The 23,008-nt window shown below is 47.6% G+C and overlaps 1 protein-coding gene across 1 annotated transcript in view; it reads right to left on the bottom strand.

The window, feature by feature from the left end:
* LOC115121626 (ephrin type-A receptor 3-like) overlaps window positions 1-23,008 on the bottom strand; it is a 150,469-nt gene that overhangs the window by 112,510 nt on the left and 14,951 nt on the right. Inside the window, exon 3 of the mRNA XM_065014187.1 lies at window positions 20,728-21,388. Within this exon, the coding sequence (XP_064870259.1) occupies window positions 20,728-21,388 (661 nt within the window). The remainder of the gene's footprint in view (window positions 1-20,727; window positions 21,389-23,008) is intronic.

Here is a 23,008-nt window from a genome sequence, read left to right on the forward strand (position 1 = left end):
CTCGTTTATTCTGTGATCTGTCCCTTCCTCCTCAATTCAGCGTGACGGTGACATTTTCCCCTGCCTGCTGATTGGACAGAGTGGGGTGTGTGACACCACCACACTGTCACACGGAGAGACGTGTCCTCTCACCATGGAGGTCATCATGTCTTTCTCTTTCTCCCTCTCTCCCATGGCTCCACCTCACTGCCTGCGTTCCTTTCACACACAGATCCCAGTGGAGCGTTACCTACAGACCTCATTTAAAGATTTAGGAGACAAACAATACAACCAGCACAGTTCTCACAGCAAGGACAAGGACACACACGCACATATCTCAAACTGCAGTGAGTTGGAAGTGGGGTTTGACATTGCCAGCTGAGGGATACAGTACTGTAGAATGTTACTTCTGCTCTCAGCTCTCCATCTGTAACCCTGCTGCATATTCTGATTAATGGTTGTTGAAGCGCCAACCTAAAACGGACATCGCTAAGCAACATTTCCTGCTGGTTGCTTACCTCAACATTTCTCTATAAACCAGACATCCACGTTCCAGAAATACAGGCCTCACAGGGGCAATACAGGCAGAGGAGGATTCACAAGCCCTGCAGCCTCAATGGACTACTAATTAATAACAGTCCTGTCAGAAATCACACAGCAGACAATCAGAGCTACAGAGGCCTCCCTTGTCTCCCCCTTACCTCCCCCTGTCTCCCACGTACCTCCCCTGTGTTTATCAGATAGAGCCGGCCTCCCCCTGTTCTGGGTGAGTGTGAGGTTGTGTCCTGCTGTCACAGCTACTACACTCTCATCCATCTCTGTCACCCCCCCTCTACCCTGCGCCCCACCCAGGACTGGGGGTCCCCCCAAACAAACACCCCTACATTTCTATCTCAAACCCCTCCATCTATCTCCTTCTACCCTCTACACCCCCCATCCAGCCTTCTCCTTCTCCTTCTCCTTCTCCCCCCTCCATCAACCCTCTCCTGTGTTGGGGCTGCATTCCTTGCCTGTGGTTAGCAGCTTTGAAGTCAGCAGCACCAGAGCAGCAGAGCCTGCTGTAGAGAGGTAGAGCTTGGCCCACTGTCTAGAACCAAGCCCAGCCCCAAGCCAAGCCCCAATCCCAGCCCCAATCCCAGAACCAAGTCCAGCCCCAAGCCCAGCCCCAAGCCCAGCAACAAGCCCAGCACCAAGCCCCAATCCCAGCACCAAGCCCAGCCCCAATCCCAGCACGAAGCACAGCCCTAAGCCCACCCCTAAGCCCACCCCTAAGCCCAGCACCAAGCCCACCCCTAAGCCCAGCACCAAGCCCACCCCTAAGCCCAGCACCAAGCCCAGCCCCAAGCCCAGCCCCAAGCCCAGCACCAAGCCCATCCCCAAGCCTAGCACCAAGCCCACCCCTAAGCCCAGCACCAAGCACAGCACCAAGCTCCCCCTAAGCCCAGCACCAAGCCCACCCCTAAGCCCAGCACCCATCCCATCCCACCCTAAACCCAGCACCAAGCCCAGCACCAAGCCCACCCCTAAGCCCAGCACCAAGCCCACCCCTAAGCCCAGCACCAAGCCCACCCCTAAGCCCAGCACCAAGCCCACCACTAAGCCCAGCACCAAGCCCAGCACCAAGCCCACCCTAAGCCCAGCACCAAGCCCACCCCTAAACCCAGCACCAAGCCCACCCCTAAGCCCAGCACCAAGCCCACCCCTAAGCCCAGCACCAAGCCCAGCACCAAGCCCACCCCTAAGCCCAGCACCAAGCCCACCCCTAAGCCCAGCACCAAGCCCACCCCTAAGCCTAGCACCAAGCCCAGCACCAAGCCCACCCCTAAGCCCAGCACCAAGCCCACCCCTAAGCCCAGCACCAAGCCCAGCACCAAGCCCACCCCTAAGCCCAGCACCAAGCCCACCCCTAAGCCCAGCACCAAGCCCACCCCTAAGCCTAGCACCAAGCCCAGCACCAAGCCCACCCCTAAGCCCAGCACCAAGCCCACCCCTAAGCCTAGCACCAAGCCCAGCCCAGCCCACCCCTAAGCCCAGCACCAAGCCCACCCCTAAGCCCAGCACCAAGCCCAGCACCAAGCCCACCCCTAAGCCCAGCACCAAGCCCACCCCTAAGCCCAGCACCAAGCCCACCCCTAAGCCTAGCACCAAGCCCAGCACCAAGCCCACCCCTAAGCCCAGCACCAAGCCCACCCCTAAGCCCAGCCTAGCACCAAGCCCAGCACCAAGCCCACCCCTAAGCCCAGCACCAAGCCCACCCCTAAGCCCAGCACCAAGCCCACCCCTAAGCCCAGCACCAAGCCCACCCCTAAGCCCAGCACCAAGCCCACCCCTAAGCCCAGCACCAAGCCCACCCCCCAGCACCAAGCCCACCCCTAAGCCCAGCACCAAGCCCACCCCTAAGCCCAGCACCAAGCCCACCCCAAGCCCAGCACCAAGCCCAGCACCAAGCCCAGCACCAAGCCCAGCACCAAGCCCACCCCTAAGCCCAGCACCAAGACCACCCCCTAAGCCCAGCACCAAGACCACCCCTAAGCCCAGCACCAAGCCCCACCAAGCCCACCAAGCCCAGCCCCAAGCCCAGCAGCCCAGCACCAAGCCCACCCTAAGCCCAGCACCCCACCCCTAAGCCCAGCACCAAGCCCAGCACCAAGCCCAGCACCAAGCCCAGCACCAAGCCCACCCCTAAGCCCAGCACCAAGCCCACCCCTAAGCCCAGCACCAAGCCCACCCCTAAGCCCAGCACCAAGCCCACCCCTAAGCCCAGCACCAAGCCCACCCCTAAGCCCAGCACCAAGCCCAGCACCAAGCCCAAGCCCACCCCCAAGCCCAGCACCAAGCCCACCCCTAAGCCCAGCACCAAGCCCAGCACCAAGCCCACCCCTAAGCCCAGCACCAAGCCCACCCCTAAGCCCAGCACCAAGCCCACCCCTAAGCCCAGCACCAAGCCCACCCCTAAGCCCAGCACCAAGCCCACCCCTAAGCCCAGCACCAAGCCCAGCACCAAGCCCACCCCTAAGCCCAGCACCAAGCCCACCCCTAAGCCCAGCACCAAGCCCACCCCTAAGCCCAGCACCAAGCCCAGCCCAGCACCAAGCCCAGCAAGCCCAGCACCTAAGCCCAGCACCAAGCCCACCCCTAAGCCCAGCACCAAGACCACCCCTAAGCCCAGCACCTAAGCCCAGCACCAAGCCCACCCCCCTAAGCCCAGCACCAAGCCCACCCCTAAGCCCAGCACCAAGCCCACCAAGCCCTAAGCCCAGCACCAAGCCCACCCCTAAGCCCAGCACCTAAGCCCAGCACCAAGCCCACCCCTAAGCCCAGCACCAAGCCCACCCCTAAGCCCAGCACCAAGACCACCCCTAGCCCAAGCCCAGCACCAAGCCCAGCCCTAAGCCCAGCACCAAGCCCACCCCTAAAGCCCAGCACCAAGACCACCCCTAAGCCCAGCACCAAGACCACCCCTAAGCCCAGCACCAAGCCTAGCACCAAGCCCACCCCTAAGCCCAGCACCAAGCCCACCCCTAAGCCCAGCACCAAGCCCAGCACCAAGCCCACCCCAAGCCCAGCACCAAGCCCACCCCTAAGCCCAGCACCAAGCCCACCCCTAAGCCCACCCACCAAGCCCAGCACCAAGCCCACCCCTAAGCCCAGCACCAAGCCCACCCCTAAGCCCAGCACCAAGCCCACCCCTAAGCCCAGCACCAAGCCCACCCCTAAGCCCAGCACCAAGCCCACCCCTAAGCCCAGCACCAAGCCCACCCCTAAGCCCAGCACCAAGCCCAGCACCAAGCCCAGCACCAAGCCCAGCACCAAGCCCACCCCTAAGCCCAGCACCAAGCCCAGCACCAAGCCCACCCCTAAGCCCAGCACCAAGCCCAGCACCAAGCCCACCCCCTAAGCCCAGCACCAAGCCCACCCCTAAGCCCAGCACCAAGCCCAGCACCAAGCCCACCCCAAGCCCAGCACCTAAAGCACCAGCCCACCTAAAGCCCAGCACCCCAAGCCCAGCACCAAGACCACCCCTAAGCCCAGCACCAAGCCCAGCACCAAGCCCACCCCTAAGCCCAGCACCACCACCCCTAAGCCCAGCACCAAGCCCACCCCTAAGCCCAGCACCAAGCCCACCCCTAAGCCCAGCACCAAGCCCAGCACCAAGCACCACCCCTAAGCCCAGCACCAAGACCACCCCTAAGCCCAGCACCAAGCCCAGCCCAAGCCCACCCACCAAGCCCACCCCAAGCCCAGCACCAAGCCCACCCCTAAGCCCAGCACCAAGCCCACCCCTAAGCCCAGCACCAAGCCCACCCCTAAGCCCAGCACCAAGACCACCCCTAAGCCCAGCACCAAGACCACCCCTAAGCCCAGCACCAAGACCACCCCTAAGCCCAGCACCAAGACCACCCCTAAGCCCAGCACCAAGACCACCCCTAAGCCCAGCACCAAGACCACCCCTAAGCCCAGCACCAAGCCCAGCACCAAGCCCAGCACCAAGACCACCCCTAAGCCCAGCACCAAGACCACCCCTAAGCCCAGCACCAAGCACCAGCCCCTAAGCCCAGCACCAAGACCACCCCTAAGCCCAGCACCAAGCACCAGCACCAAGCCCAGCACCAAGCCCACCCCTAAGCCCAGCACCAAGCCCAGCACCAAGCCCAGCACCAAGCCCAGCACCAAGCCCACCCCTAAGCCCAGCACCAAGCCCACCCCTAAGCCCAGCACCAAGCCCAGCACCAAGCCCAGCACCAAGCCCACACCAAGCCCAGCACCAAGCCCACCCCTAAGCCCAGCACCAAGCCCACCCCTAAGCCCAGCACCAAGCCCAGCACCAAGCCCACCCCTAAGCCCAGCACCAAGCCACCCCCCTAAGCCCAGCACCAAGCCCAGCACCAAGCCTAGTCAGCCTCCTTTGGAAGATCACCTGATAAAAGATCAGTTATAAAGCTAACAGGCTTTGGTGAAGTGAATAGGCGCTCCTGTGGTTTACGGGGCCCATGCAGGATCTGGAGACAGACAGCACTGGGGCAGGGGGCCAGGGGCCCTCACACACATGCTGATGTGGTTTGGAGACGATTGTTCTGTTTTCTCTTCCCAGTGGCGTATTCCTGGGTTAGACTGGTTGAATGGAGTCTTTAATAAAATCTCTACGTTTTGGATCTGAACTTTGTGTTATGTACTGTAGACAGCTTCTCTTTCCCTCTGGAGCCCCCCAGCCACTGCAGACTGGAGACAGTGTTGTTGCTGTGGGCTGCAAATGCTTTAATTAGTTTGCTTCAGTAGAATGGGGTTGAGAGCATTCTGAAAAGTCAAATATCTCTGGAGGGGTTTTTATATTCCTCTGTGCCTGTTGTTTATTTTCTGTGTTTTTGGCCCTCTTTCCATCTGCATTCCCCTCAAAAGCGCACACAGAGATACACACACACACGCGCACACACACACACACACACACACACACACACACACACACACACACACACACACACACACACACAGCAGAATACATTCAGATTTAGTCTACAGTCACCGAGAGGGATTTATCTGAACTCTGTCTCAACACAACAGTCAGAGTTCTACATACGTGATGGCTGGAGGATAGTTATCGATCCGACACAGATCACTATCAATCAGTCTCCTTTACTTATGCCATGGAGAGTTGTCCTGGGGCATCAGACATTGTAGGTTCAAGGTATCCTAACGGTACAGGGCTCAGAGTATACCTAAAGCTCTTAAGGCACTAGGTACTATAATGGCACCAGGCTCAGAGTGTGTGAAAAGCCTTGCCTGCCAGCTGGTTGTGAGAGAGTATTTGACAGGAGACTTGAACTTGTGGAACCCTGAGCTGTAAAATACTGCTGCTCTGATCCAGGCTCATGCTGGAGTAATCTAGGTATATTCTGTGTGATCCGGCCCATGTAAATAATCTAGGTATATTCTGTGTGATCGGGCCCATGGCAGTAATCTAGGTATATTCTGGGTGATCAGGCCCATGGCAATAATCTAGGTATATTCTGTGTGATCAGGTCCATGCCAGTAATCTAGGTATATTCTGTGTGATCAGGCCATGGCAGTAATCTAGGTATATTCTGTGTGATCAGGTCCATGCCAGTAATCTAGGTATATTATGTGTGATCCGGCCCATGGCAGTAATCTAGGTATATTCTGTGTGATCAAGTCCATGCCAGTAATCTAGGTATATTCTGTGTGATCAGGCCCATGGCAGTAATCTAGGTATATTCTGTGTGGTCAGGTCCATGGCAGTAATCTAGGTATATTCTGTGTGATCAGGCCCATGGCAGTAATCTAGGTATATTCTGTGTGATCAGGCCCATGGCAGTAATCTAGGTATATTCTGTGTGGTCAGGCCCATGGCAGTAATCAAGGCCTATTCTGTGTGATCAGGCCCATGGCAGTAATCTAGGTATATTCTGTGTGATCAGGCCCATGGCAGTAATCTAGGTATATTCGGTGTGATCAGGCCCATGGCAGTAATCTAGGTATATTCTGTGTGATCAAGTCCATGCCAGTAATCTAGGTATATTCTGTGTGATCAGGCCCATGGCAGTAATCTAGGTATATTCTGTGTGGTCAGGCCCATGGCAGTAATCTAGGTATATTCTGTGTGATCAGGCCCATGGCAGTAATCTAGGTATATTCTGTGTGGTCAGGCCCATGGCAGTAATCTAGGTATATTCTGTGTGATCAGGTCCATGCCAGTAATCTAGGTATATTCTGTGTGATCCGGCCCATGGCAGTAATCTAGGTATATTCTGTGTGATCAGGCCCATGGCAGTAATCTAGGTATATTCTGTGTGATCAGGTCCATGCCAGTAATCTAGGTATATTCTGTGTGATCAGGCCCATGGCAGTAATCTAGGTATATTCTGTGTGATCAGGCCCATGGCAGTAATCTAGGTATATTCTGTGTGGTCAGGCCCATGGCAGTAATCAAGGCCTATTCTGTGTGATCAGGCCCATGGCAGTAATCTAGGTATATTCTGTGTGATCAGGCCCATGGCAGTAATCTAGGTATATTCGGTGTGATCAGGCCCATGGCAGTAATCTAGGTATATTCTGTGTGATCAAGTCCATGCCAGTAATCTAGTTATATTCTGTGTGATCAGGCCCATGGCAGTAATCTAGGTATATTCTGTGTGGTCAGGCCCATGGCAGTAATCTAGGTATATTCTGTGTGATCAGGCCCATGGCAGTAATCTAGGTATATTCTGTGTGGTCAGGCCCATGGCAGTAATCTAGGTATATTCTGTGTGATCAGGTCCATGCCAGTAATCTAGGTATATTCTGTGTGATCCGGCCCATGGCAGTAATCTAGGTATATTCTGTGTGATCAGGCCCATGGCAGTAATCTAGGTATATTCTGTGTGATCAGGTCCATGCCAGTAATCTAGGTATATTCTGTGGGATCAGGCCCATGGCAGTAATCTAGGTATATTTTGTGTGATCGGGCCCATGGCAGTAATCTAGGTATATTCTGTGTGATCAGGCCCATGGCAGTAATCTAGGTATATTCTGTGTGATCAGGCCCATGGCAGTAATCTAGGTATATTCTGTGTGATCAGGCCCATGGCAGTAATCTAAGTATATTCTCTGTGTGATCAGGTCCATGCCAGTAATCTAGGGATATTATATGTGTGATCAGGCCCAAGGTGGAGTAATCTAAGTATATTCTCTATGTGATTAGGCCCATGGTGCAGTAATCTAGGTCCATAGAAACAGTCAAACTGGGGTTTTACAACAGAAACAACCCTGGGTCAGGCACATACGTGGAGGAGAACCAGTATCCTCGTTACTGGCATGCAGTAACTGACATGCACGCTCACACTGCACACACCACACAAGCACATGCACAGGGTGAGTCACAGGCTTTCTGATCGCTTCCATGTGGGAGCTGAGCTGACCTCGCTTTAGGAACAATATAATTCCAGGATGAAAGGGATTTGGTGAACATGGGAATGGCGGAAGTCCCAGGGGGTAAGCCTTGTGTCTGTGTGTTATTGTAGGTGAGAGGGATATTTGCCCTGGCTAAGGTGTCAAACCATAACCAGTCCAGGTTATATAGGCCAACAAATCCCAAGGACAAACACCCACTATGCTCCTGACTAGAAAAGCCTTAGTGAAAAGTTACGTTGGCTAAGGAGACCCTGTGAGACTAAACTGAAGGATCCTCAGAATTATAACTGCCTCCAATGGCAAAATGCTCTCTCCAGCTCTGGGCTCTGTGTTGGCTGGCATTTACCCAGTCTGTCAGGCCCAGAGGCAGCAGAGGTTAGACGCATACACACTTACACAAGAAAAGAGGGTTAGGGGGAGATGGACCCAGCACTAAACCAGGGTGACAGAGGAGGTTGGAGGCGCTAGCAAGAACCACAACACACACTCTACTGCAAGCACAAACTGAACCACAACACACACTCTACTGCAAGCACAAACTGAACCACAACACACACTCTACTGCAAACACAAACTGAACCACAACACTCACTCTACTGCAAGCACAAACTGAACCACAACACTCACTCTACTGCAAGCACAAACTGAACCACAACACACACTCTACTGCAAGCACAAACCGAACCACAACACATACACTGCTGCAAGCACAAACTGAACCACAACACTCACTCTACTGCAAGCACAAACTGAACCACAACACACACTCTACTGCAAACACAAACTGAACCACAACACTCACTCTACTGCAAACACAAACTGAACCACAACACATACACTGTTGCAAGCACAAACTGAACCACAACACTCACTCTAGTGCAAGCACAAACTGAACCACAACACACACTCTAGTGCAAGCACAAACTGAACCACAACACACACTCTACTGCAAACACAAACTGAACCACAACACTCACTCTACTGCAAACACAAACTGAACCACAACACACACTCTACTGCAAACACAAACTGAACCACAACACATACACTGCTGCAAGCACAAACTGAACCACAACACTCACTCTAGTGCAAGCACAAACTGAACCACAACACACACTCTAGTGCAAGCACAAACTGAACCACAACACACACTCTACTGCAAACACAAACTGGGCTGAAGTTCAATCTAGAGAAACATTATCAATGGTGTTAGCATGCCTGTGCTTCTAGAGGTTCTGCCACTTATATAACCAGGACCAACAAACACAGTGAGCGAGGGAGTAGAGTAGGACGGTGTGTGTGCATGCTTGTTCTATCACTCCCCACCCTCTCGCTAATCGTTTTCCCCTCTGGTCTCTCTCTCTCTCACACAAAGAGAAAGACACACACACACACCGATTCAGGCACGCATGTTAGGCTATGATTCCATAGGACCATGAGCTATTGAGCCAGGCCTGCATCATTCTGACCACTACAGACTATTTGGTCACTCCAGACTGCTTCAGTCCACTACTAGACCACCAAAGATCACAGCAGAGAACTAACTGTGAGTCCATTACAGTCTATTTCTGACCACTTTAGGCTACGACGGGGACGATACCAGTATGGCGATACTCGTTACTAGTATCATGGTGGATTTCACTTTCACTTCTTCAGAAAAACAGCCCTAATGTTGGAAACAAACATCAGTATGTTTAGGGACGGCAGGTAGCCTAGTGGTTAGAGCAATGGGACAGTAACCAAAAGGTTGTTGGATTGAATCCCTGAGCTCACAAGTTAAAAATATTTCGTTCTGCCCAGTTAACCCACTGTTCCCCGGTAGGCCGTCATTGTAAATAAGAATTTGTTCTTAACTGACTTAACTAGTTAAATAAAGTTTTTTTTTTTTTAAATGTTGTCATCCAGAGTCACATTTATTTATTTTCAAGCACACAATATTTTACATACAGCGGGTTTCTTAAGAAACAAAGAATCTGCTTCGCGTTTTCATTTTTGCCATATGGACAAAATATTGCGATACTGGTATCGTCGCAGCCCTACTTTAGATCAATTCAGAAACCGCTTCAGTCCACCTCAGCGCTCCTCCATGAGGATGGAAGAAGCCCCAGTAGCTCTGTACCTGGGTGTGTGTGTTTACCTATGTTTTCTCAGAGGCAATCAGTAACCCTTTGTGTTTTAGTGGGTGTACCTCCAATGCAACACAAACATGTCAGAGCCTGTATCCTTCAAACTAAAGGCCACGTGTATGAGTAAGGCCAGTGTGAGACTTCTTTGTATGCTCATGTGTGTATTAACTGTCTTTGTGTCCGCTGTGTTAAGCATGAACTCGACTGAGCTGGCATTCTGAGAGACCCAAACTGCTCAATGCACACTCACACACACGGACACACACACTAGTGCTGAACGATTAACCAACATTTTTATTTTCCGTTTTTTAAACAACTCTTTGACCAATGTCAGTTCAATTTTTTAAATTCCATTTCAGGTTTTTTTCTTTCTGCTCAATGGGCAGTTTCTCTAGAGATAAATCAGATAAAGCCTGAACTGTGAGATATAGTAGGGAGCTGCATTTTCCAACAAGCCAATATACTACATAGTTCAGTGCAGAAAGTGTGATAATTTACTACTAATCCATTGCGCGCGCCTACTTGTCCAGTCTGTGTGGAGGCTGTGTTCAAGAGCAGCAAAAGGACTGCAGGCGACTGCCGACTGACTAATCTACAAATCACCTTGCATTATAAATAACACTCGTGATTTGTAGATCAGTCAGTCACAATTGACCCATGATACATTATGGTTTTGATCCTCAAGAACATGGCCGGAGAGAGAACTTGCGATTGAGAGGGATAGAAAGCAGTTGCTTCGCAAGGTATCTCTACCTGAAAGTACATGATCTAAAAGATTGATAGTTGGAATTCAGAAGTCATAAAATATGCCTTATTATTTTGAAGAACTACTAAAATAGTGATTTTGTCAGACAGCATAGGCAACAGCACTATAATGATGAGATGATGACTTGGAATGAAACAAAAACAAATGTAATATACGCAACTGAAATATTTTAAATTAATGTGAATAAATGATGATTAATAAGTGATAAGCAATAATGGGCAGTCACTACTAGGGCTGTTACGGCGACCGTATTACCGCTACACAGATGGTCACGAGTCATGAACGCAGTCAAATTCCACGTGACCATTTAGTCACGGTAATTAGGCTTCTCAAAGCTCTGATGCTGCTGCTGGTCATTAGTAGCCTAACAAAATTGCTAACTGCCTGGTACTCACAGCACTCTATTTTCCCTCTAATCCCTGTGGCATCAATGCAAATGTAATTGAAAATCTAATCAAACACTTCATGAGAGCCCATGAGCTCATGTTGCGCAACATTTCTATAGGCTACTCAATTGCGTGAGAAAACTGAGTGATGGCCTCTATTAAAAAGAGGAGGGTCCCATCAGTTTTCTATAGGCAGCTAGTGAGTTTCAAGTCTGGGGAAGATCATTTTCACCATAAAAATACACCTTAGTAATAAAACGATTACATGCACAATCGCATTTGTGGTAACTTTTGAGAATGGTGTTTTCCTGCAAATGGAACATTCGTATTTATATCCTACTAACATGTGCACAGTGCTGCGCTTATAATGTGAAGAAATAGCCTAATAGTTTATCAACATTTTAAGCTAAACGCTCTGCTCTGTTACGTCAGGCTCCTTGCTTAAAACAGTTTTTTAATGCTAGTGGTTGTATTAATTTGGGATCTATCGCATCCCACAACTGTCCCAGACAATGTTCGAATATTTTTTGTTGTTGCACAGAATATAATAGGTCAACTTTTGTACTATGGGGAATAGTAGCTTGACGTAGGCTAGTGTTGTTTCTGTTCGTTAGGTCTACTCATCTTTTTGGCTGACAAAAAGTAAATGTGGACAGTTTTTCCAATATCTTCAATACGCGCCTTGTAATTGGATAAGGACGTGTCCAGGTGTGTTCCCGATGTGTCTGTCTTCACTTGTAGTCTATGCAAAAGACACGATCATGTGACGGAGAGCCATGTGAGTGAGTGGTGCTTCGCACGCAGCCGGGAGAAGGGAATTATAATTACTATATTCAGCCCAAGGGAACAACGCCCACTGGCCACAAAAGGCATGGATTTTTTTGGGGGGGCATTACGGCCACACAAAGGGGATGCAGCCAGGAAATTCGAGGCATTATCAAGTACTTGTCAAATTGTGAAAGAGAGACTGATAAAGTGGGTACAGCCTGCGATAAAAAACAAAGAATGAGCTCATGCCTTTAATGCAACTTTTTAAAAACCATAATTTGAGTCGCTTCATGTAGCCTTAGAATGTTTTAAAAATCAAAACATATAGCCCAACATTTGTATCACAACTAAAGTTACATAAATTAAGCATATTCTTGTTAACTACTCAACACAGAATAGCTGCATGTGCACGCTCCCTCAAATCGTTTGGAGAAAATATCCTTTCTATTTTAATCAGCTATGTTCAATTGTATTCTTCATATTATAAAATAATGCAACAGAATACCAAGCAAATCTTGTCTACTAAATGAACTAGCATAGTCCACAGCTATATATCATAGCCAGATCAGGACCTAACATAAGGACAACTCAGAGTGTGCTATTCTGTTCTTCTGAAATAGACTACATTTTCTTCATATCATGTTTCTTTAGATCAGTCTAAAATAAATAATGGGTTTATTGTGAAGGTGTAGGTTATATTACATGTATGTATTAGACTTTTAAAATGTAGATGTTCAAATGTCTGCATCAGTGGCTTGTAGGCTGTGTGTGGAAGCCAGGAGATGCTAAATGTGTTTATGTTAATTAACGGTCAATTACTGTGAGGCCGGCAGTTATTTCCTTGACAATCACCAGCTGACAAAATGTCATGACCGCCACAGCCCTAGTCACAATTGTTTTATTCTGTATTATAGCATTCAACCCACATAATGCATAGTGCATTTAATGTCCCCCCAAAAAATCGAAACAGAACCGACCTCAAAAATAATCGCTCAGCACTAACACACACATACACACACACACACACACACACACACACAGTGTATGAGCAGTAATGAGCAGTCGTGCCGTTTGCCTCCACAGCTAAATCCGTCAACAAGCTGAGACCCCCTCCCACCCCTTCCAAGTCTGAACTAAATATTACACAACACTGCATCATTAGCTATACTACTGCTCTCAAAACAACCACAGCCTAAAAAAAAGACCCAAAACATGCGCAACTATCTACACATCAAAAAGTGACACAGTTACAACTCCATAATGACCAGAGCCCATATTGACAAAGAGACCCAGTACTGGCCCGTCGTTGTGTTACAGATGATCAGGCTAATGAACATCAATGTTTAGTTGAAGGGACCAATCTGTCTGTCTACACTAGCCTAAACCACTTCCAAGGCCAATGTCTGCCTGGAGGGGGAATCAATGTGTACTTTAAGAGAAAGTAGAGTGCTCTATCTCACATAAACCAAGACAGGGCATTCACAGCTGCAGAAACAAGAGTTAACATCACATGAGCCGATAGATCAGCACCCAGATATCGCTCAGAACTGCCAACAGTGTGTGTGTGTGTGTGTGTGTGTGTGTGTGTGTGTGTGTGTGTGTGTGTGTGTGTGTGTGTGTGTGTGTGTGTGTGTGTGTGTGTGTGTGTGTGTGTGTGTGTGTGTGTTCGTGCCAGGCAGAATTAAAGTTACTCCTCAGCTTAACTGGCGGCTTGTTAAAATACCCCACCGCACTCTGGCTTTAATAAGATCTGCTAAGTAATCAAGGTTGGCAAGCAGTGTGTGTGTGTGTGTGTGTGTGTGTGTGTGTGTGTGTGTGTGTGTGTGTGTGTGTGTGTGTGTGTGTGTGTGTGTGTGTGTGTGTGTGTGTGTGTGAGATAAGTAATAAGGGCTAGTGTGTGTGGGATTGTGTGTCTTGGTAAATCCAACAGGAATGTAAACCCTTGTCTGTCTCAGAGGAACTGGTGAACAGCTGCTGACACACACACACACACACACACACACACACACACACACACACACACACACTGTGACACACATCCGTCTGGCTGCTGAGCGCCCTGTGTTTGCTGTTTTAAGCTCAAATTAAGGTTGGAGGAATTTCACACTGATGGTAGATATCAACTACATTACCTGCTTCAGTCCAATGTAACACCAGAGGACAGTGTCACTCTACCAGTGGACTCCTATAGTGTCATTTTCTGTCCACAAAGCTACACAGAACTCCCATATGAAAATGTGAGGTGTCTCATCATCTCTCTGGCTGAGGTAGATACAGTCTATTAGATGATCTAGATCTAGTTCCTCCTGTATGAAGTGATCAGACAATGTTATGACCTTCACTGATCAGTCAATGTTATGACCTTCACTGATCCGACAATGTTATATTACTGGCAAAGAACTTAAAGTCCTTCTACGTCTATTGAACTGTGCTTCTACTGCTAGCAGAAATGCATTCATGCACACCAGAGGGATCACTCCAGATCCAAGGTGAAATTCAATCTTCATGCAGATCCCCAGGACAGAAACGTCGTCAAATCTGCCCCGCACTGGGATTGAACCCACTGGGATTGATCCCACTGGGATTGAACCCACTGGGATTGAACCCACTGGGATTGATCCCACTGGGATTGAACCCACTGGGATTGAACCCACTGGGATTGAACCCACAGTCTATAGAGCTGGATTTCACGGCTTATTCCACACCGGCATCCGTCCACAACAATTTAGCAAGTTCAGTTGGAATTAATGCCTAAAGTTTGAACCCTATCCCGAACCTTAATCCTTCAATTAACCAGTCAGAATTCATGCCTAAAGTTTGAACCCTATCCCGAACCTTAATCCTTAAATTAACCAGTCAGAATTCATGCCTAAAGTTTGAACCCTATCCCGAACCTTAATCCTTCAATTAACCAGTCAGAATTCATGCCTAAAGTTTGAACCCTATCCCGAACCTTAATCCTTCAATTAACCAGTCAGAATTCATGCCTAAAGTTTGAACCCTATCCCGAACCTTAATCCTTCAATTAACCAGTCAGAATTCATGCCTAAAGTTTGAACCCTATCCCGAACCTTAATCCTTCAATTAACCAGTCAGAATTCATGCCTAAACTTAACCTGAGAGTTGTTTCTTTGTGCCTAAATGTAACACGTTTGTCACCGAATGTCGGCAGATTAAGTCAGTTTACTCGACAAAAATAGACGTTTGTCCAAGGACGTCGGGACATGAAGTCAGACTGATATCTTGTTGTGCACACACACAGACACAAACACACACACACACACACACACACACACAAATACACACCAGGCAGCAGCATGCTAAAGCCCTTGTAGTCGGAACTAAACTCTTATTTATTTTGAAACCTCACTATGAAAACAATTCCTCAGCTTTACACAAATCTCTGAACAAACACACAGAGCTATAGCACCGGATAAGTATGGCAGGTAAATACAACACCCCACATACTCTGGTACAGACCATTCGGTACAGAACATCGTTATGTGTTGAACACGGAATGAGGTATAGCTCGGTTTGTTGTTTTGAAAGTGTTCTATTGAAAAGGTGTGGTTACTAGCTACCGTTTTCATTTGGATCCCACGATACGGTTAGCATCAGTTGCTGGGACAGCTATATCTGTTTAGGGACTAAAAGTTTGAAAAGCAAAGTGGTTAGCACTTGTGGACTGGGACAGTGGATTGTCACATGCTTGTTTCTGTCTAAATCCCTGCTAAATGTTGCCATGTCTGGAACTGCGTGGACTACCAGCGTTAGCCTACGTTGCTACCATGGCATCCAAAACCAAAGGTGGGAGTCATGGAGAGGACAGTGTTCCTCTATTACAGGTGAAGGATCTTTTAAATAAACAAAAAGGGTTCTACAAGCAGTTGTTACAACAGGAAAATAGCTTCCGGAGCTTTGTCCAAATACTGATGGACTCAACTAATAAAATAATGGTCTGCAGTTCTCCCAAGGAGATGTGGATGTCCTGAATATGACTACAAACTGTAAGTCCTCTCGAGATGATGACAGCACTGTCTGTGAATCATTATTAACAATGACTGGCAAAACAGACTAGAGGGACAGTTCAGGAGGAATAACAGCGCGCCCACAAGTCTGAAAAAACCTGTAACCAGCCCAGGAGACAGACCCAGGCCTATAGTGGTCAAGTTCCTGAGGTTTAAGGACAGAATGGCTGTTCTGGAGAGAGGCAAGAACTTGAGAGGAAACAATATATTCCACAATGAGTACTTCTCTGAGTCTGTGCGCCAGAGGCGGAAATAACTTAACCCAGCTATGAAAGCTACTAGAGAGTACGGGAACATTGCTTACATCCACTATGACAAGCTCATTGTCCACCCTCCTTCCCAAAAGCCTGGGAGGAATGAGAGAACCAAGCCTCAGGGCCAGTAGCTTCAGCCCCATATTACACACACATTTTGTATTGATCATATATTCACAAATGCTGCAGAGCTTATAGTGAGTCACCATAACATTGTGGCAATAACAAGGAAAGCCAAAGTGCCAAAGGTTGAAAGTCATTTATAAGAGATCATACAAAATGTTTTCTCAGGATTTTTTTGTTGAAGATGTCAAAAAATGTATGTTGGTCTGATGTGCATGAGGGCATGAATCCATATGCTGTACCGGAAGTATTTGTACAATTATTCATACAAATGATTGACAAGCATGCAACTGTGAGAACCATTAGAGCCCCATGGTTTGATAATTAATTGAAAAATGTTATGGTTCAAAGAAATGATGCAGTGGAGGTGCTTAACAAGCCAGGGCTCTCGGCTGATTGGTTGACATACTTTAAATTGAGAAATGTCGCGACTAAACTTAACAAAAATAAGAATAAATGATATTACCAAACAAAGACAAATGACACAAAACATCATGGAAAAAGCCTTTGGGTCATTTAAATGATAACATGGGCAGAAAACCCCATTCATCTCCATCATTCATTGAAGTTGATGGGTCATGTATAATCAAACCTTTCTATATGGCCAATCCTTTCAATGACTATTTCACTAGTAAAGTGGAACAACTCAGAAGTGAAATGTCAACATTGAACAATGACCCATTATATTTTTGTATAACAGATCTAATAATGAAAGAGAATAATTGCTGTTTTGAATTTGGTCAAGTTAGTGTGGGAGTGGTGGAAAAACCATTGTTATCCATCAATAATGATAAGCCACCAGGTATAGACAACCTTGATGGGAAACTATTGAGAACGGTAGCAGACTGTATTGCTACCCCTATTTGCTATATATTTAACCAAAGCCTAAATGGGTGTGTGTCCACAGTCATCGAAGGAAGCTAAAGTAATTCCACTGCCTAAAAATAGTAAAGCACCCTTTGCTCTAACAGCTGCCCAATCAGTTTGCTACCTGTTTTTAGTAAACTGATAGATAGGATTGTGCTTGACCAAATACAATGCTATTTTTCAGAGAACAAGTTAACTAATTACTTTCAGCATGCATATAGAGAAGGGAACTCAACTTGTACAACACTGACTCAGATGACTGATGATTGGTTAAAATAAATGCATCATATGATATTTGTAGCTGTATTGTTAGATTTTAGTGCCGCTTTTGATGTTATTGATCATAAATTGTTATTGAAGAAACTCACTTGCTATGGCTTTACTTCGCCTGCTAACACATGGTTGGACAGTTATTCATCCAATAGAACGCAGAGTGTTCTTCAATGGAAGCTTTCCTAACATCAGATATGTACATTGCTGTGTCACTCAGACCTTGAGTGTTACTCTTCTCTATTTTGTACAAATAATATGTCACTGGTCTTACATGAAGCTAGAATGACTATGCATGCGGACCACATGTCAGCACCCAAAGCCAGTGAGTTCACTGAAATTAGAAATAATGAGTTACAGTCAGTATCAGAATGGATGATTCATAATAAACTGGTCTTAAATACATCTAAACCTAGGTATGACATTGGATGGTCAAGTGTCATGGGCAAGTCATGTTGACAAAGTTGTTGTGAAGATGGGGAGGGGTATGTCTGTTCTAAAACGATGACACAAAAATGTCTACCTAAATATGATCCCCAATCAGAGACAACGATAAACAGCTGCCTCTGATTGGGAACCATATCAGGCCAACATAGACATACAAAAACCTAGATGACCCACCCTAGTCACTATCACGCCCCAGCCAACACAGAGAATAAACAGCTTACTATGGTCAGGGCGTGACACAAGGGCAGCAAAGAAAGACCGTGCAAAGCTGCAGCTGTCTCAAAACAGAGCAGCATGCCTTTAACTGCACATGCCGAACTAACATCAACAACATGCATGCCCGTCTTTCCTGGTTGAGGATTGACAAGAGATTAACTGCTTCTCCTAGTTTGTATGATACATATTATTGTGACAAAAATTACATTGTCTGCATAATCAAAGAACACTAAACTCAGACACCCATATATACCCCACAAGACATGCCACCAGGGGTCTCTTCAGACACCTATACATACCCCACAAGACATGCCACCAGGGGTCTCTTCAGACACCTATACATATCCCACAAGACATGCCACCAGGGGTCTCTTCAGACACCCATACATACCCCACAAGACATGTCACCAGGGGTCTCTTCAGACACCTATACATATCCCACAAGACATGCCACCAGGGGTCTCTTCAGACACCCATACATACCCCACAAGACATGCCACCAGGGGTCTCTTCAGACACCTATACATACCCCATAAGACATGCCACCAGGGGTCTCTTCAAACACCTATACATAGCCCACAAGACATGCCACCAGGGGTCTCTTCACAGTACCCAAGTCAGAAACTAATTCACGGAAATGCACAGTTTTATACAGAGCAATGATCTCATGGATCTCATCTCCAATTACCCAAGCAAACAGCTAAATCACCTTTAAAAACAACTCATGGAACGGCAGGGACTATGACACAGACACACACATTATTTTTGTATTGTATGTTTTGTAAAAAAAAATTGTTACATTGTTTGTATATCATGTATTTTACATTTCTGTGACAGTCCTTGTCTATCAATGTATCAGTGTTTTGTTACTTGTCATGTTCTGTGTTTAATTGTGGACCCCAGGAAGAGTAGCTGCTGCTTCTGCAAAAGCTAATGGGGATCCTAATAAACAAATAAAGTACTCTTTGAGGCCTATACAAACATAGACCGACCAACAAAAAAAGTATAAAATATAAATAAAAACATACACAGGCACGCAGTACAAACACACACACTGTGCAGAGACAAATAGAAAATGCTGCGTCACTTCTCAAAGAAAACACACTCCATGAAATATTCAGTGAAGTAAAGCCTTTCTCTAAATCTGACTCAGAGTTACAAAAACACACACAGATAGGAGAAGTAGTTCTAGAAACCTAAACATATCCCGGTGTTAGCGTAGCCACTCAGCTACCCACCGCACGCCCCTCAACACTCATCTGTCTGTTAACACTGGGGGCCGAGCTGCGCACTGGGCCCCTCGCTGTCGCTGTACACGGGGGGCTGTGTGTGTGTGTGTGTGTGTGTGTGTGTGTGTGTGTGTGTGTGTGTGTGTGTGTGTGTGTGTGTGTGTGTGTGTGTGTGTGTGTGTGTGTGTGAGTCACAGTGCAGCTGTCATAACCGGCGTAACATAAGCCCTTATTAGACTCCATTAGCCGTCAGTGAAACTAATAAGAGATTGTCAAATACACCCAAACATTCACACTACTCACACTGACAGGAGAGAGAGACACAGAGAGACACAGACAGAGAGAGACAGAGAGAGAGAGACAGAGACAGAGAGAAAGCGCGACAGAGACACCAAGAGACCCAGAGACCGAGTGAGGAGGAAAAGTTGCCTCACACTACCATTTGTCTCTTTCTTTCACTTGTTTCTCTCCAGAGAACGAGACAGGAAGGAAAGGGTATTCTCTCTTTCTTACCCTTGACACCAGAACTTGACCTGGGAGATTACCTTTGATTTTTAATTCAACATGACTCATTCATCCTTCCACTCACTCATCCATAGAATAGTGAATGCACAGAGAGTGGATCAATATCTTCACACAGCGATCCACACAGAAAACATTCCCATCTGAAAAGAGAGAAGAGGAGTAGATGGTCTCTTGACTTTCTGAGCTGTAGTAATTTCTCTGGGCACAGTGCTCCCATTGGAACAAAAAGTTCCCCTTACACACACCATCTCATCATATCACCATATCTTTGCACACACAATATCATATAACATAATCTTGTCCAGGCCTATTTCCCAGCCCCCTGCCCATGTCAAAACACCCAAAACACCAGCCCAGATCCCTATCATGTCCCAGCCCTCAGCAGCACACACCCTTTCCTCTGATATCCCCCTCTCTCCATGGCCTCCAACAGCAGACATACACACAGAGAACTGGTCCTTCCTCCATCCCGATGAGGTGAGAGAGGAGGAGCTCACAGATATAACTACTGTAAGCTGGGCCCTCTACCATACACACAGAACTTCTCACCCAACCCTCATACACACACATACTGGGTTTCTAGTGGTTAGAGCAAAGGCCAGAGATGGCTGACAGATATGAAGCCGTGCTTTCAAAACGTTACAAGGTACTGTGTACACTCAGAGCCAATGTTGAGTATCGACTAGGAATGTATATTTCAGCGATGGAGAGGTAGGGAGGTGAAAGGGAGATCAAATAAGAAATCAAAAAGGGGGGGGGGGGTAAGAAACCAGAGGGCAAAATAAATAAATAAATAGAGAAATAAAAATAAGTACAGGGAGTAGTATGACTGTCTTACCTTGGCAGGAACTCCCTCTCTCCTCATAGCCGACGTTACACAGACACTTCCCTATGGGCACTAGCCACTCTCCCTCTGTGCTACAGTACATACGTGGTGGCTCCTGCTCCTTTGAGTGATTGACACACGAGCCCTTCACCTCCACCAATGAATGAGTGTCCATGGGCACCGTGTCAGGGAATGAGGCCAGGTTCCTAACGATGAACGGGCACATCTTAAAGTACACCCTGACTGACACCAGGGCCACACACGCCCCCACGTCCTGGAACGCCAGGTAGAAGCCCTTCTTGGTAACAGGCCCCACCTCCCGGACCTCCGTGTTGAGCTTCAGAATGCGGTCCCCCAGGTCCATTTGAGTGAAGCTCTCATCTGCAGCGATGGTGTCGATCTTGGAGAACTGGTGTTCTCTGAAGCGGCTGCCCTGGTCCTCATCCGTCTCCAGGTACAGCAGGTTGAAGGTCTCCTTACAGGTCCCCAGGACCAGGGGGATGGAGTTACAGTCTCTCAGGGTGAACTTTAGCTCCACGTAGATCTTCTTGGCCGACTGGCGGGGGATCCAGTTGGTCCTCAGCCAGTTGTTCTGACTGTACTCCATCACGTTACACACCTGGAAGGTCCTGATGGGAGTGTAGTGCTCGTCAACTCCGCTGATCTCCTCCCACTGAGAAGAGAGAGATGGAGAGAGGGAGGAAAGAAAGGAGGACAGAGATAGAATGTCATTCCAATTCTTTATTCTAAACACAACAAGATAATCATACATCATGTAGTTTAGTCTCCCAGCAGTTAAACTTTGAATCAAAGATGTGATGAATAGGGAAACACTTGAACGATGGTTATTATTGTGGCTAAAGTGACACTTATTAAATTGCATTGGCTTTAAATGACATTATTCTCCATCAGTCATGAGTAGCTGAATGAATGAGTCTCTCCTACACACAGAGGTCTGCTCTGGGTAAGTGGAACTTCATTTTAATGATGAACAGTGTGTTTTCTATTACAATAATAGTGATTTACTTGGCAACCAACAGCATTCATAATTTCTCTTATTTTAACCGTCCCCCATTTCTCTTGCTCTGTCAACATCATCCTTTCTCCGCACTCCCTCTCTCTCTCTGATTGCAGCTGTTGAAGCCAGGTATTCTTCTCAACACATCTTCTACATATGGAAGTCTCTTTCCAGCATTAGAGGGGATTCTTTGTCGTCCTTCCACAGACTTTTAGCAAGGGTACGAACAAACCTCTCTCTCTCTCTCTCTCACTTTGAAAGGAGATGACTGTTCAAGTTCATGTGTCTTCATGTAGAGCGATATGATGCACATTGAAATATATCAAATGTAATTGTTAGTGCTGGCTCTTTCCACTAATGCTGTCTTTGTATAAGTTCTCTGTGATCCACAAACACTGGAAGAGGATCCCCCCCACACACAGGCTTGCCAGTGCGGTTAGAGAGGGGCAGTGAAAGCAGAGGTTAGAAATGAAACCCAGGTGTGAGCTCAGAGTAACTGAGATATGCAGTGTGTGTGTGTGTGTGTGTGTGTGTGTGTGTGTGTGTGTGTGTGTGTGTGTGTGTGTGTGTGTGTGTGTGTGTGTGTGTGTGTGTGTGTGTGTGTGTGTGTGTGTGTGTGTGTGTGTGTGTGTGTGTGTGCGTTTGTACCATCCCATTCCAGAGAGTTACTGTGCTTTAAACCACTGCTGCCAAAACAAATGAAAGTTATTCTACGATGTGCAGACCATCCCCTGCCATACATGACATCATTATGACAAACTTCACCCTTCCCTCACTCCTTTCCACTATTCCTTTCTCCTCTTTACTTTCTCCCTCTCTTTCTGCATGTCTTTGACATGAGAGACGTCATCTCTCAACTGTACAGCCTCTGTACATCCTCTCTTTAGTTGTGATGATGACATTGGGCTTGTATAACTATCTCTTTACAGCACTGACACCAACAAGGAGGGGGAGAGGGGATAGAGGGAGGGGGGTAGAGAAAGGGGGAAAGAGGAGAAAGAGAAATGAAACGGTTGAACCAGCAGTTGGCAAAGCCCTAACACGACTCCCCAGTGTGCACTGGCTATGAAGGCAGGCCAACAAGCATGCTCACACACACACACAAGCTGCCAGCTAGCTGAGTCTCTGGCAGCAGGGTAGTGAGAGAGGAGAGCTGGTGTTTCAGAGAGGGAGATATGTAATAACCTTATAATCCTTCTCCTGATCACGTTACAGTGGAATTACATTAGTTAGAAAAGACTGACATTTCTACAGCCCTGTGGTAGTATCATATAC

Source organism: Oncorhynchus nerka, linkage group LG3 (genome assembly GCF_034236695.1).
Source record: "Oncorhynchus nerka isolate Pitt River linkage group LG3, Oner_Uvic_2.0, whole genome shotgun sequence".
In the NCBI taxonomy this organism is placed as follows: Eukaryota; Metazoa; Chordata; class Actinopteri; order Salmoniformes; family Salmonidae; genus Oncorhynchus; species Oncorhynchus nerka.